General features: G+C 32.9%; 1 protein-coding gene across 1 annotated transcript in view; it reads right to left on the reverse strand.

Annotated features, from left to right (window-relative positions):
- Window positions 1-6,699: 6,699 nt before the first annotated feature.
- TMF1 (TATA element modulatory factor 1) overlaps window positions 6,700-15,876 on the reverse strand; it is a 31,073-nt gene continuing 21,896 nt past the window's right edge. The window contains exons 11-17 of the mRNA XM_033132049.1: window positions 13,778-13,970; window positions 12,868-12,937; window positions 12,540-12,632; window positions 11,576-11,677; window positions 11,137-11,289; window positions 9,517-9,642; window positions 6,700-8,786 (exon numbers count right to left, since the gene is read on the reverse strand). Coding sequence (XP_032987940.1) covers window positions 8,643-8,786; window positions 9,517-9,642; window positions 11,137-11,289; window positions 11,576-11,677; window positions 12,540-12,632; window positions 12,868-12,937; window positions 13,778-13,970 — 881 coding nt within the window. The 3' untranslated portion in view covers window positions 6,700-8,642. The remainder of the gene's footprint in view (window positions 8,787-9,516; window positions 9,643-11,136; window positions 11,290-11,575; window positions 11,678-12,539; window positions 12,633-12,867; window positions 12,938-13,777; window positions 13,971-15,876) is intronic.

The following is a 15,876-nucleotide window of genomic DNA, read 5'->3' on the forward strand; positions in this document are numbered from 1 at the left end:
CGCTGCTGCTCACCGGAAACCTCGGGCGCCAGAGCCTGCGCGGGGAGGCGGGCCCGCGCCCGCGGGGCGGGGGGGGGGGGCGGCCGGGCCGGAGCCGGGAGCGGCACCCGCCGGGCGGCGAGGGGCTGGGGCGCGGTGAGAGCTCCGAGCCCGCCGCCTCAGCCTCGCTGGAGAGAAGCTCGGGCCAAGACGCTAAGGCGCCTGAAGGACTCTAGGCTAGGATGGGAGCGAACCCGACTCTCCTTTATTCTGATTGCGCGGCACTGCGGTGGATGCTTACTGTTTCCTTAATTAGGGCAGAAGTTGTTGCCCTATCTTTCAAGTTCGGGGCACATTCCGGTGCTGAGGATTCTTTGGCGTCCCCGCACATTCTATAGCAGTATACTTGCCTCTCTCCTTACCTATCCCAAAACTCACCAAGTTCAAAGGCTATTACTCTGTGCTGTTTAATTTTCATCATTTTATTATTTTATAATTATTTGGATTCTGATTATTTTTATTATTTTATCAGATTTACTTGAACGCCCATCTCCCACACTGTCTTCTCTTGGCATCTTCGGTACTAGCGTGCTTTCTAGTATGGAGCTGATCATTAAATGCTGATTCAATTTGAACTGATTATATGAAGGTTGTACCATCAAAATAAACTTATGCTCGCATGAAGTCACCAGTATGAAGTCAGATGATCATAAGGAAACACAGCAGTTCATTTTCAAAGGTTTACATGCTTTTAAAATAATTTTTAGATGCTACTATGAGAATTGCTTACAAGTTCCATTAGTAACCTGGTATATGGATTTTTTTTTCAAATAACGCAAAAACATTGGTATTTGACATGTGCCAGTCATTATTCTAAAGCACTTCACAGTATTAACCGTTTGTTCTTGGTGTAGAAGGCTTTGCCGCTAAGGGAACTACTGCTCTATTATTTCATACTGTGCCCACCCTATACCAATAAGGACAGTAATTCTTTTCAATGCTTTTCTCAGCTTACTTGTCACCATCCTATTTTTGTCATGTACAGGAAATGTAGCTTTCCTGTTAGCTGATTCAAAATGAATCTTAGTCTTTTAAAATAAATTTTTTGAAAAGCTGTTTTGCCTCTGAGTGATGCATGTTTGTGTGTACGTGTATGGAGAGAGATTTATAATATGTAAAATATATTTATATATTTTAAAAAACAATACATGAGAAAGGCTTATAAAAATAGGTTAGTCTCATTATGAGGACATACAAGCCAATTAAATTGGTGTGACATGCACATGGTACTATTTTAAATGGCTACACATTAAGTTGTGGTCATTTTGACTTAGAGGAAACAAGAGAGAGCTTCTGTTTTACTGCAACAGCCATTCTCAACACAGAATTTGCCCCTCAAAAATATCAGTCAATATTAAAATTCAATTTTAAACTTTCTTCATATCGACATTACAATTAACTCATATCTCTTAATAAGAGACTGATTGAATAAACTATGGTATATCCACACAGTGTAGAACTATGCAGGTATACACTGCAGTGTATAGATTGAGGAATATCTCTATACACCGCAGTATTCTCTATACAACATAGTATTCAATGGAAAAACAAGGTGGAAAAAGGATGTGTAATATGCTATCATTTATCTATGAAAGGGAATATATATATGTATGTATATGTTAATATATATCTTCTTGTATATAAATTATATAGATATGACTTTAGAATCACATAAATATTTCACGTTATAAAACAATTAAATTTTTAAAAAATAATCCTTGGTCATTGAAAGTAAAATGAAACTAATGAATCTAAATGCTATAATGTTGTGGCATACCACAACAGAAGAACTCTCCCAAGTGATTTAGAAACAGTTTGTACATCCCAGTGGGATGTACCCTCAGGAGTAAAAGAATTAGAAAAAAAAATCATAAACTGTTTTCAGTAGGCAAATTGTAGGTGGCAATGCGGGTTGGGATAAACCACATGGGAGTGGTTAAGATGGTATCTTTGAGGCTGAAACTTACGACATGCAATATCATAAGCCTGAGGAGGCTATATAAATACCCTGTAGTTCTAAATCTGAATTAGAGGTACCAATATGAATTAACAATATATTTTATCTTTAAAAACAAATCTCTCCTCCATCATCCATTGAAAGGCCTAAAAACCACCAGCTTTGTAGCAACATCAGCGTAAGAAACATCCAAACCTGTGGATAATTTTTATGAATTTATTTGGTCAAAAACTGATGATTGCCGGGAAGCAAGATCTTAAATGCTCCTGAGAATAAGAATTTGCAGTTTCTTTTATGCATTTGGAATTTAGGAAGGAATGTAAGGAAGATTACATAAAGGTGGGAGGTAGTAAGGCAGGGATTCAATTATAGGATAGTTAACAAGGTTATGTGCTCTCTGGTTACGCCTTTGAGGGGCATTACTTTGAGTGGTTATGCCTTTGAGGAGTATTCCTTCTGGCATTTCAAAGGTGTGTTAACCCAGATTCTCAAGAACAGTGGACAGGGCTTGCTTAGAAACCTCTCCTCACTAAAGAACTTACAGGCCTGGGGTGTGACCTGCCCAGTTAGGAATTTATGATTTGTTACAGCACCCTTTTCCGTCCATAGCAACAGCTCTCCTTGCACCCAGATTGCTACAAACCATTTCCTATTAAAAGGAACAGGACTCCATAGAAACATGGGTAGTCTTGGGTCTGGGGCAGCAAATGAACAAGATGAACCTGAAACATGTTGCATGAGGAAGCAGGGCAGCAAACAAAGGCTATGAAGGTCGTATCAGAAAGACTCAGGAACCAATTTGAAAAGGCTCCCTCTGGCCAAAGATAATTTCAAGCATCAATAAAGGTAACTGTAATGGATTCAAACACAAGTATGTTTTAAATATTATACTCAAAGAGATTCAACAAATCTACCAAATACACAAGCCAAAAACCTCATTGTTTATCTTTGATGATAGAAGGGAATCCACTTATTGTGAAAACTGATAAAAGTATCAATTATATTAATATCCTCTTTCCTATATAAATTACAATGGAAGTAACCAAATAATTGATGAAACAGTTACTTTTTACAGGGATATTCCATACTCAAATATAATTGAAACATATGTCTGAAATTTGCTTCAAAATAATAAGTGTGGGTTGAGAGGCACAAGTATGAAGGAAACAAAATGGGCCATGAACTGTTGAATAGTGGTCAAGAGTGTATGTGGATGAGTATATGGGGATTCATAATCTGTTCTCTTTTGTGTAAATTTCAAGTTTTGTATAATCACAATTTGTACATTGTATTTATTACAAGTTTGCTAAATGTAAGTTTGCTGCTCTTATATTGACATTTTGGATAGCTCATAAAGAGTGATAGCAAAATGCTGAACTATCAGCAGAATATAGTTTACTGGTTCTGATATATCCAGCTTTTTAAACCATAATTTGAAGATATTAAAGTTTTAAGCAATAAATTTTTACTAAAGTTGATGTTATGCTACAGTTGATCTATATGCTTATGATTTTACAGAAAACAAGAGAAGCAGCACTGTGTAATCGATCAGAGCGTGGACTCTGGAGCCAAACTGTACAAATCAGAATCCTAGCTTTGCCATTTACTTGCCATATGATCTTGAGCAAGTTACTCAACCTTTCTTCATTTTAAAAATGGATATGATAATGGTATCCACTTCAAAAGGTTGATTTGAAGTGCAGGTATACAAGCCCTTTTCCCAAATCCTTGGGACCATATGTGTTCCTGATTTTTTTTTTTTTTAACAGAGTACGTACTCTTTACTATCTGACACCCTAAATGTGTCCTGGGTCAGCACCCCATAATCTCAAGCAATATTTCTGCAGCAAAATGTATGCGTGTTCACACTGAGAAAAGCCTATAAGTAACCCCATGTCAATGTAGGTCATGCTTTACTACCAAAGCAGATTTGACAGCAAACTAAAAATTTTTGTTTTCAGAGCTTTCTAGATTTCAGAACAGTAAATGGCCTATGATTTTGTATAAATGAATTCCTTAAACGGTAACTAAGCACTGTGTTTCCTATTAACATGACCACAGATGGTTAAATACGTATTTTTTTAAAAATTAAGATTTTAATTTCAAGAGAAATGGGCATGGGGTTGTATAAAACTGAAAACACCTCTATCTACCACTCTCTGCCCAAAAGCGAAACGTTTAATACCAAGCAAACAGAAAAGCTTCCCATTACCTCTGTCAGCATAAGAACATTCAAACCTATAGAAAAATATTGTAAGAGTTCATTATAGTATATTAGAGCTGAGTAAATGGCAGTTTTGCAGGTCATTTTATACATTTAGAATCCAAGGAGAAATGCAAAGGTTAAATGAAATCCACTGGTGGTAGATTAAGGGGTGGAAGAAATCAAAGTGGGGTGGGTATAATCTCTGGGATTGGATAAAGCCAAATGGAGAGAGACAGACTTCTTTAACATTGGTGGGTGCAGGACAGTTAACATTTACCATTCACAGTAAATAGAGATGTTATTCAGGCAACAGGATAGAGTGTAGGTGCTGTTCCTGTCAGGGGCTGGAGAAGAGTCCTCGGGCATTTTAAAGGTATGTTAACCTAGATGCACAAGTACAACGGATACTTAGCACAATACTCTCAAGATCCATCCATGTTGTCACAAATGGTTATCATTTTTTATGGTGAGTAGTATCCCATTGTATACATGTACAACATCTTTTTTAATCATCTGTCAAAGGACACTTAAGTTGTTTCCATGTCTTGGCTACTGTGAATAATGCTACAGTGAACACAGGGGTACATATGTCTTTATGAATAAGTGTTTTCAAATTTTTTGGGTAGATACTCAGAAGGATTGCTGGCTCATATGGTAATTATATTGTTTTATTTTTTGAGGAACCTCCATACTGTTTTCCAAAGAGACTGCACCAATTTCCATTCCGACCAGCAGTGTACGAGGCTTCTCTTTTCTCCACAGCCTCTTCAAAACTTATTTCTTGTCTTATTGATAGTAGCCATTCTAACAGCTATACGGTGGTATCTCATTGTGGTTTTGATTTACATTTCCCTTATAGCTAGTAATATGATTTCACTCATGTGGGATATAAAATAGAAAGCAACAAATGAACAAACTCATACGTAACAGTATAGTGGTTACCAGAGAGGAAGAGGGTTGGGGGAAAATGAAGAGGGTAAAGGGGGTCAAATATATAGTGACAGGAGACTACAATGAAATATATACCGTATTAGAGTTATACACCAGAAATTTGTATGTTATTAACCAATAAATTTAATTAAAAAGAAAAGAACAATGGACAGGGCTCGCTTTAGGCAAAGATAAACCTTTTACTGAGAATGCTATAGGCCTGGGGCATGACCTACCCACCATGACCTACCCAGTTAGGATTTGTGGTCAGATCACCCTATGAGGTTACTTTTGGTCACTGGGCTTGTCAGGCCTGCCAAGTAGTCTGCAGAGCTTGTCAGATTTTCTACATAGCCCTTTTTTCATTCACACCTCTTACGTTCTTAGTATTATTTGAGGATTCTAAAATTAAATTTAGCTTACTAGGGAGTGGGGCAGTATGGTGAATAAATTCTGGACAGCACTAAGAGTAAATTCTCTGAGTCACAATTGTGGATTACTGAAGCATTTCAGTTTTTGTGTTGTTTTTTTTTAAAAAGTACTTAAGTATTTTAGTAGAGTATCTTCATACTATTTCAGATTTTAAAAAGCCACAAATCATCCTTACAGTACTTTCCAGTTAATTACAATAAGCAAATCTTAAAATTATGTTTTCCAAAAATACATCTGCATTAGAAAAACTAGGTGTAATACTAATAATAATCTTTATGATTCATAAAAAATTTGGGCTTATCCTCATTTTCTTAAAATATGAATTCTAAAGTTATACAAGTTATATTATTTTCATAAAACAATACTATCTCCATTCACTGGTATTGACCACTTTAAATTGTTAAAAATGAAATACATTATTACTATTTTTAAATCTTTATTCAAATCAGATCCATGCTTATTATTTACATTACCTTTTATTTAGAATTGAAATATTTATAATGTTAATGTGTAGTTTAAATCATACTTTCAGCCCTTCACAAAATATAGTTATAGTTTAAAACTGAATAAGGAAAATTAGAATTTTTAAATGAAAAAAATTATGACACCCTAGAACAAATGTATACATACTAAACATAAACAAATAGCAGCAAAACAAGATAAAATACCTACAATCATTTTCTTTTTTCTTGTGGCTACTTTCTAAATACTATAAATCATATACTTTTAATAAGCATTTGAATAAAATTTTCAATTAATAAATCAAATGCCAATTAAGGGATCACAAGAAAAAATTTTTCCTGAACATTCTTTTCACTTACTTAACTACAAAAATTAATGTTTCCCTAGGTCAGAAATTATCCATATTTAGAATATCTTAAAGCACAATATAGATACATTTGATACATTCCCATATGCTAAACACTGTAAAGCTGGAAGTTCCAAAAAAGAGGCAAAGAAGAGAGAGAAATGGAGGTCTCAATTTAGTTTCCCAACAGTTACCAAGGATGTTTATCATCAGTGTTTCGATGTTTATACATAAAACAATGTTCATACCTCTTATTCTTTTTTCATATTCTTGAAAGTGTTGATTTATAGTATCTTTGTTTTCTTTCAAGAATGAAAACATCAAACTATTCTTTTATGCACTACAATGTAAACAATTTACTAGAACATGGAGAAGTTTTAACACAAAGCAAAATATAGCAACCAATATTTAATATGTATTCTGTTACTTAGTGGAGTTTAAGAAATTGATTCAGTACACTTCTCAACTTACAAATATATTGAGAGATCTAAGTCTATAGTAAGATATTAATTTGTGGATAAAGAACAACATTTGGTATATACAGCCAGAAACTAAATTAGCTGCTTGCCATTTTTAAATAAATTGAAAACACTTTCAAGTTTTAAGTTGAATTGATTTTATTAATGTTAATAAGGATTAAGAGAAGAGAATGTTTAATATTATGGAATTGTAAAGTATAGGAGCTTTATTGCAATCTTTTCTCCACAACTAAAGGTTTTTTTCTTACTAATGGATACTTTAAAAGAATAATTTCGTAATTCCTAAACTTCTAGTTTCAAACACTTGACAGAATTTTGCAACCTAAGTTTCCTAAATTGTCTAATTCTGTACATTTCTTATTGCTATCAGCCTTGTCATTCCCTGTCAGCCCCTGAATATTAAAAAAATAAGATGACAAAAAGCTATTACACTGATTTTTAATCACTAAAATACAGAAAATTAATTTTTTGAATTTGGCTTATACTGAAAGAATATTTATTAATGCTACACATCAGAGATCCAGTGACAGAAATACTGTATGGAATACAAAAAGAACAAAAATGAGTTTACTTGAATTGCCCCGAAAAGCATTTCAATTCTTCAAATGGCTTACTTATAGGTACACTCTGAAGTTCTAGTGTTTAAAATTTAACTAAAAATTAAATGAGAGTGTTTATTTGCAAGTAAAGGCAGCTAAATGACTTTCAGTGATAACATGTTTTATAATATTTCACTAATCAAAAACATAGCAGGGTTAACTTTTGAACAAAATATAACATTTGGAAAAAGGAATAGCTATTTTTTAAAGCTATTCTGCCCCATTTTCGTGTTTAAAGGTTCAAGAAAAAAATAAAATGATAAATTACACAGAACTGCAAATGTCAAATTTAAATTAAATCCTACAATTTCTCAATTTTGTTATGAATTTTCTGTAATATCAAACACTCATTTTTAATGTGCCAAAAATAAGGCTTTACAAAATATGAATTTTCAAAGAGAAAATTATGTTAATAATTTTATTACTTTGACTCATTTTATAGGGTGATTAAAAAAATCACTTGTTACTGATTCCATCACAAAATCATTATAAGTAAATTTTTTCCATTATCCAATCATACCTAGGTAACTTTGAATATCTACAGCTTTCTCCAGATAAGTTAAATTTATACAGACTTAATTGTGGAATGTGGGTGAAATAAATGTTCAGACCGCAAAAAGTTTTTAATTTAAATTATTCACCCTTTAAATTTCAGTGTCAGTGTGACTTCTACTTTAAAAGTAAAGAATTAGTTCAAAATTTCATAACCGGAAATTTAGTAATTTTTTTTTACTTGAACAATTATTATCTATTTTCATGAGTAGTAATTAGAAATGTTGAAGATTTAAGTGTGAAAAATTCCAAAGTTTCAATGTTAATATCATTCATTAAATGTTCTCAATATATACAAACACATATAAATTATAGATACAATTATTTATCTATAATACAAGATATGAACACCATTCTCCTTCCCTAACCATATTGATATAAGGATAAAATAACAAATCTCTTTGCTATTTCAGGGGAAAAAAAATGCTTTAAAAAATAAATCTTTAAAGAGTTTCAAAAATAAAATTCAAATATTGCACAAAATAATTTAACTGCAAATATTACTATATACAATAACCTTTTTCAATTTTTTAATCTACAGTAAATTCTACTTTTTAATTTTGTAAGAGAATTTATTGAAAGTCTGCATTTAGCTATTAAATGCTTACATTCAATTTGATGGGAATGTAATTTTCAGAAGTTAACTGAGCCTTTGTCTTAAAAGTTCATCTATTTGAGTCTTATACATATTTTTTACATCTTCAAGATCTAATCGAAGTTCTTCTGCCTCTTCTGCTTTTTCTCCATACATCTGGAGAATCGTGTTGTATCTTTGATCCAAATCCTACAAAATATATTTGTTTACAATTTGTAAAATAATTGTACAGAATATCTTGATTATATTTATATTATGAATCACCAAAAAACACATTACAATCTAAATAAAAGTATATAGCCAGCTCTTATAAAAATTAAACTCACACTCCAGTCTGTTGCAATAAATAGCAAGAATTAAAAAAAAAAAAAAAAAAACCTCAAGCCAAATGGCTATCAATTTTACCATACCTCTCCATTAAATCTATAGTTTCCCCCAAAACAGCTTAATCAATGTTTTTTCCCATTAATTTACGTACATTTGATGAAATTTTAGTCTCTTTGGTTCACTGTGGTTTAAGTATTACCTGGCATTTAGCCAATATAAAAAAGAAAAAAGAAAATTCTCATATATGGCTTAACAGTGACTACTAATACCAAATATGCTATGTGATACATATAATGTCAATGAAAACATAGCACTAAGATCATACAAAAGTGCAGTATTATAAATGAACCTTGGCCAAATAAAAGCTAGTTATTTTCCTATGTGGGATTAAACATGATTATGAAAAATAGTTTGAAGATATAATGTGACAAGATACAAGATTCACCTTTGAAGTTCTTTACTCAAATACTAATACTCTGATTTTCAAAGAAATCATTAACATATATGTGCATTTTATGTAAACTAACTATATGAGATATAATGTAACTGGATTAAAATATCTTAGATTCATCTTTAAGTGAAGAATACTTACTCTTAGCTGAGTTCGAAGTTTGGGTATCTCCTTCACTTTCTCTTCAAGTTCATCATTTTGATTTGTTAATTTAACTAGCTCTTCAGCCATTATCGAGCGTGTTTTTTCTAGATTGCCAATTTCTAGCTGAGGAACATTACCAGAAAGTAATTCAAATAAAATATATATCTTGCTTAATGCTCCCACTAATATAAATATATCTAGTATGTTATTTTTTAAGAAATAGATACATCAACATGACGTAGATCTTCCTTAAGTAAAAGGAAATAGTGGTTAAAAAAAAAACAAAAAGAGTTCCAACTTTCCTCAGAGGTATTTACATTTACAGGGTTTACTACTAACCCATTTACGGGTTTACTTCTGTGTTTCCCCGAAAATAAGACCTAGCTGGACAATCAGCTCTAATGTATCTTTTGGAGCAAAAATTAAAATAAGACTTAGTCTTATTTTACTATAAGACCGGGTATGATATGATATGATATGATATAAATATAAAAGACCAGGTCTTATATATATAAGACCGGGTTGTATAATATAGTATTAGTATTAGTATAGTATAATAATAATATAATATAATATAATATCATATCATATAATGTAATACTGGGTCTTATATTAATTTTTGCTCCAAAAGTCTCATTAGAGCTGATTGTCCGGCTAGGTCTTATTCTCGGGGAAACATGGCATGAAAGAGAAATTAAAAACTAAAGGAAATTCAATCATCTGTTTGAAATACACAACCCTGTATTTTTCTCTAAGGAAGTAGCATGTATTTCAGTTAGTCTAAATTAGTATGAAAACCCAGAGAAATAGAAACATGGTTTAATGTAGCTTCAAATGTGTAGATCAGATTGACAGACTATCGTGACTATCAAATAAATTAATCTGGGCTCTCGTACCAGGCTACATACACATAACAAGTATTAAGATTATTCTGATCTATATTTCCCAATTCAAGAACCTCTTCTTTAATAGAGTATTAATATTTTCAACTCACTGAAGTCATACAATGGGAACAGAAAAGTTTTACTTTTGAGTGTATCAAGTTTAACAATGAAAACAGGTAGAACGTTTAATATTTCTCACTACATTGTTTCTAAAAAGACAAAATGGGAGGCTGCTCCCTCCCACTCTGGATGTTTCCTTCCAGGTGACAGTGTTACAGTTCTAATCTGTCTCATCACCTCTGCACTCCTAACAGGGGAATTGGAGCAACTTATCTGTGTAAGTGGTAAATCTGGGAAGAGTAACGTGTATGCTCAGCCCAGCGACTTCCCTTTTGGAATGTTTGGAAAAGCTGCCTGCAAAGACCCAGCCTGTAAGTCTTACCCAGGCAGACTGCAGCATATGGGGGCCTACTCCAGCCCAGCATTTCCTGGGACAGAGTTAAGTAGTCTCCCCGATTCTGGTGCAATCAGTTAGCAGGCTCATTTGGCTCTTATCCTTGGCTAATGTCTCCCAACTAGCCTTCATCATTAATATATGAGATATATTTGGGGCTTGACATGCCACTATTTGATTTATTTCTCAATGTGCTCAGAGTTCAGGTGGATCTAAAGAGTGTTACTTATTGGGCATCACAACTTCATTTACTTAGAGCATATTTAATTTTTCCAATACCTGTAAATGAGTAATTTCTCCTTCCCTTAGTTTTAGCTGAGACTGTAGATTTTCAATAATACTCGATCCTGCTCCCATCCTTACGGCATCATAAAGATTGCTTCCATTTGCTGATACAGACATTGGCCCAAATGAGTAATCATGAGACTCATCCTATTTAATTAAAGAAAACACATAGTTATTCAGTTATTATAGATTGTGTTCCATTACAAGGTATAAACAAAATGATTCTATCCATTCTTGCTTTAAAATGTCTAGGATTTTCTCAAAGGCAGAAAATCATCTATATTTCCTCAGGGCAATTAGTACTCCTTCACAAATACTCGGATGAATTGCCTATGGCATGGCAAGGTCATGGTGATAGGCAAACACTATTTGCATATTCCCTTTATCATTATTCAGTTTAAGAACTAAGTACATGTATGAAATAAAACATCACCTGTGACAGAAAAGATGTTTGTAGCCCTGCCATCTCAACTCCACTCACTGAACTCGAGCGTGACATTGTGGGAGTGCTAGAAACAGAAAATGGCTTCCGTTCCTTAAGGAGTAAGAAAAAAATTCAGTTCAAATTAAAGAGTAGAATGATAAATAAAACAAAGCAAGAAACTTTTCTGGGATGAATGACAACAAAGACTCGTTCTAATTTTCTCATAAAATGTTATCTCATAAAATGATATAATTTCTGAACTCTTATCCAAAGCACAATATTTAGTAATTTAAAAGTATAGATAGCCTTGGTCAAGTCATCTCAGGATCCATGTATATAGCACCAACATAATTTGGTTTATTTTTAATGAAATGAGAATGTTCTTGTTGAAACAATTATATGAACTGCTTCACATTCTATAACATAATACCAATTAAGATCTATTTCTTTAAAGTAAGATTACTAATGAGTTTCACAAACCATAGTGTTTCTGGCTTATCCATCATTTTTTTAATTTTTATTTTATTATTCAAAATAAATTCAAACAGCAATTTCAATGTCCATATTGGTAGTTTTAATATATGATGCTAACTACTGAGTATACTCCAATCCTTTAAATCTAGGAAACTCACTTTAGAAAAATTACCAGAAAGAAAGTGAAGAACTAGTTTTACTCCCAAAGTGCCTATGGGCCAAATGGAGCACCAATTTCAATGAAAGCATGACATTAATTTAAAAAGAAGTTTTGTAATTTAAACCCTAGAAATCACAGATTTCTTTGTATACACTCAAATTACTTTGGATCTATCTGAGATGGATACTGATTACACTACTAGAATGCATCACTCTACGGATTTGAGACATTACAAATGGTACTTATGAAGTATAAATAAAATTACAAAACAATCAAAGATTAATCACAATAGCTACGAACTGGTTACACCAAAAAAAAATAAAAGACAAAATTCAATACCTTTTCTTTTATTGTTTCTTGAGTAAAAATTGCTTTCTTCCTTTCTTGTTCAACTTTCATTTTCTCCATTTCTAACTGACTACTCAACAGTGTCTAATGGAGAGAGATACAGTTAGATAATTCCTGTAATACTAAATCACCATCGTAAGTCAATCTCAGAGTTAGGAGTATAAAGTATTATATATACTCCTATTTGTCTTACTACTAAAAACCAAGTTCCAAAAGCAATAACCTCACCATTTCATCTTGTCATCTCATTAGTTCGTTACCATCCTCAACCATTCTCTAATGGAAGACCTAAGAGGTGAGCAAACACTGACAGACGTACCTTTTCTTTTCTTGTCTCTTCAAGTGTTCTTACATATTCATCTTTTAGGTTTTCTAATTCGACCTGGTACCTATTAAGCCAGAGGGAATGAGACAAAACAAAAAAGATGATCGTATAGACTATTAAAACCTCACTACTTTATTAACTCCAGTTACATATTTAGTAGTCATTTTTATTACCAGCCTGATTTTCCAACTGTGTTCTCCCAATGACTGGGGTTTTACTCAGAAGCCAAACTACTTACTTTTATGCATTTTATTTATTGATGTTTTGGGTTAAGACTTCATTTGAAAAGAAACTTTCTAAAAAGAATTTTGAATACAACCATTCCATAATAGGTTCAGATTCCACAAAAGCTTGTTATGGGGTTCTATGAAAATGTTTGCAAAAGTTCAGATATTTTATTTTATACAGCATTTTTACTTGATTACTCTTTTAAAAGTAAAATTTCCAAGGAAATTTTACTCAGAGGGTAAAAACACACTAAGCACAGCCCTGATATAGTTTCAGAGAGATGGATTTTATAGCCTGTATTTCCAAAGAACCAGAACATTTATTTAGAAAGATTAGAACACTGCTAAAACCCTTTTAATATAAAAATAACTCCAATGAGTGATCTCAAACTATTTTGTGGTTGCAGACTTATTTTTAAAAAGTCTGATTAAAACAATAAATCCTTTCCCTAGAAAATACAAATACATACAGATCATGCCACATAATTTCAAAAACACATGTGAGGTTCAATAAATCCCAGTACTGTCGTGCTATAATATTCCATTACTAATGACTCTGACTTTAAACGCTGAAAGTATATATTTTTAGTTCTCTTTAGTGCTATGAAGCTAAAAATGAACAACATACGTTTTTAAATGCTTTGAAATGCCAACATTAACACTCTAGATATGCTCACCTATTATTTTCATCTTCCAGTTTTCTTAGCCTGTTTTTCTCTGATTCTAGCTGGGCCTGAAATCTACTGTTTTCTTGTCTTAAGAGAGAATTCTGTGACTCCATGGAAGACATTTGAATTTTGTTGGCAAGGAGTTCTTCTACAGCCGCACGTTCTCTTTCAACCGCTGATGCCAACAAGGTCTGGGATTCACCTGAATGCAGGATAAAAAAGAAAAATCACATATAACATACAACCAAGAGGCCAAGACATCAAGTCAATTCTGACTTCAAATTTTTAGTGATACAAGTAGCCATACTTAAAACTGTAACTACTTATTGTGTAAGGCAGGAATTCCTACACAGACAAAAGAACCAATCTTAATTTGTACCTGCTTTATCATTTCTCCCCAAAATATTTTAATTTGAAAGTGGAGTTATATATTAAAAGAGTAGTGGATCAACAAATGGTGCTGCAGCAATTAGATATCCAAAGGCCAAAAAAAGCCCCTCAAATGAAACTTCACACCATATATGAAAAGGGATCATAAAGTTAAGTATAAAATAAAATGTTCTGGAAAAAAATAGGAGAAATAATCAGGATCTAGGGATGGGAAAGAGTACTTAGGTTTGACACCAAAAGCATGAGCCATGAAAAGAAAAATTGATTATTTCCAGAAGAAAAAAGCTGAAGAGTTCATCACCACCAAACCAGCATTACAAGAAATGACAAAGGAACTTCTTTAAAAAGAAAAAAAATAAATAATATGAATAAGAAAATATCACACAAAAAAATTCTCACTGACAAAGGCAAACACGTAACAAAAGCAGTGGGTCGACCAACATTAAAGCTAGTACAAAGGTTAAAAGGCAAAAGTAGGAAGATCATATGTAATTACAACAGTAATTTAAGGGATGCATGCACGCGTGCGCGCACACACACACACACACAAATAAACAATGACAAAACATAAATTAGGAGGGGGTGAGTCAAAATGGTCGTGATTTTAGAATGTGTTGGAACTTAAGCAGCCATCCACTTAAAACAGGCTGCTATAAGCACAGCTTGGTATATATGAGGCACATTGTAACCACAAACCAAAAACCTACAAAAGATAAACAAGAAATAAAGAGAAAGAAATCCAAACACAACACAACAGAAAGTCATCAATAAACAAGAGAGCAAGAAAATAAGAGAGAAAAACTCCAAAAACAATCGCTAAAATAGAAATAACTACATACCAATCAATATCACTTTAAATGTAAATGGATTAAATGCTCCAATCAAAAGACCAATGGATAAACAGATTGAAGAAAAACTACTTGAAGCTGATGTGTCCTGGAGAAACACACTGTTCCCCAATACTCCCCAATTAAAAAAAAAAACACACAAACAAACTTATAAATACAGAGAACAAACTGACGGTTGCCAGATGGGAGGCAAGTTGGGGGGCTGTATAAAAAACGTGAAGGGATTAAGAAATACAAATTGGCAGTTACAAAATAGTCATGGAAATGTAAAGTACAGCAAAGGGAATATAATCAATAATATTGTAATAACTGTAGGTGCCAGGTGGATGCAAGACTTATTGGGGGATCACTTTGTAAGGTATATAAATGTCTAATCACTATGCTGCACATCACAGTAATATAATATTGAATGTCTACTATAATGGAAAAATTTTACAAAAAATAAAATTGATAAAATGGACTTCTTCAAAATTTTAAACTTTTGTTCCATGTGAACAGGATGAAAAGACAAGCTACAGACTTGGATAAAAATAAATGCAAACCACATTAGCTAAAACTATTATCTAGAATATATAAAGAAGTCTCCAAACTCAACAATGAAAATATAAACAATCCGATTAGAAAAATGGGGAAAAGACCTAAATAGACATTTCACCAAAGAGAATGTACAAATAGAAAATAAGCACATGAAATGATGTTCAACATCATTAGTCATTAGGGAAATCCATAGCAAAATCCTAATGAGATACCACCATGCACCTGTCTGAATAACTAAAAGAAAAAACAGGGGCAACACAAAATGCTGGCCAGGATGTGGAGACACTGGATTACTCTCATATATGCAGCCACTTTGGAAAACAGTTTGGTGCT

The sequence above is a fragment of the Rhinolophus ferrumequinum genome, chromosome 17 (genome assembly GCF_004115265.2).
Source record: "Rhinolophus ferrumequinum isolate MPI-CBG mRhiFer1 chromosome 17, mRhiFer1_v1.p, whole genome shotgun sequence".
In the NCBI taxonomy this organism is placed as follows: Eukaryota; Metazoa; Chordata; class Mammalia; order Chiroptera; family Rhinolophidae; genus Rhinolophus; species Rhinolophus ferrumequinum.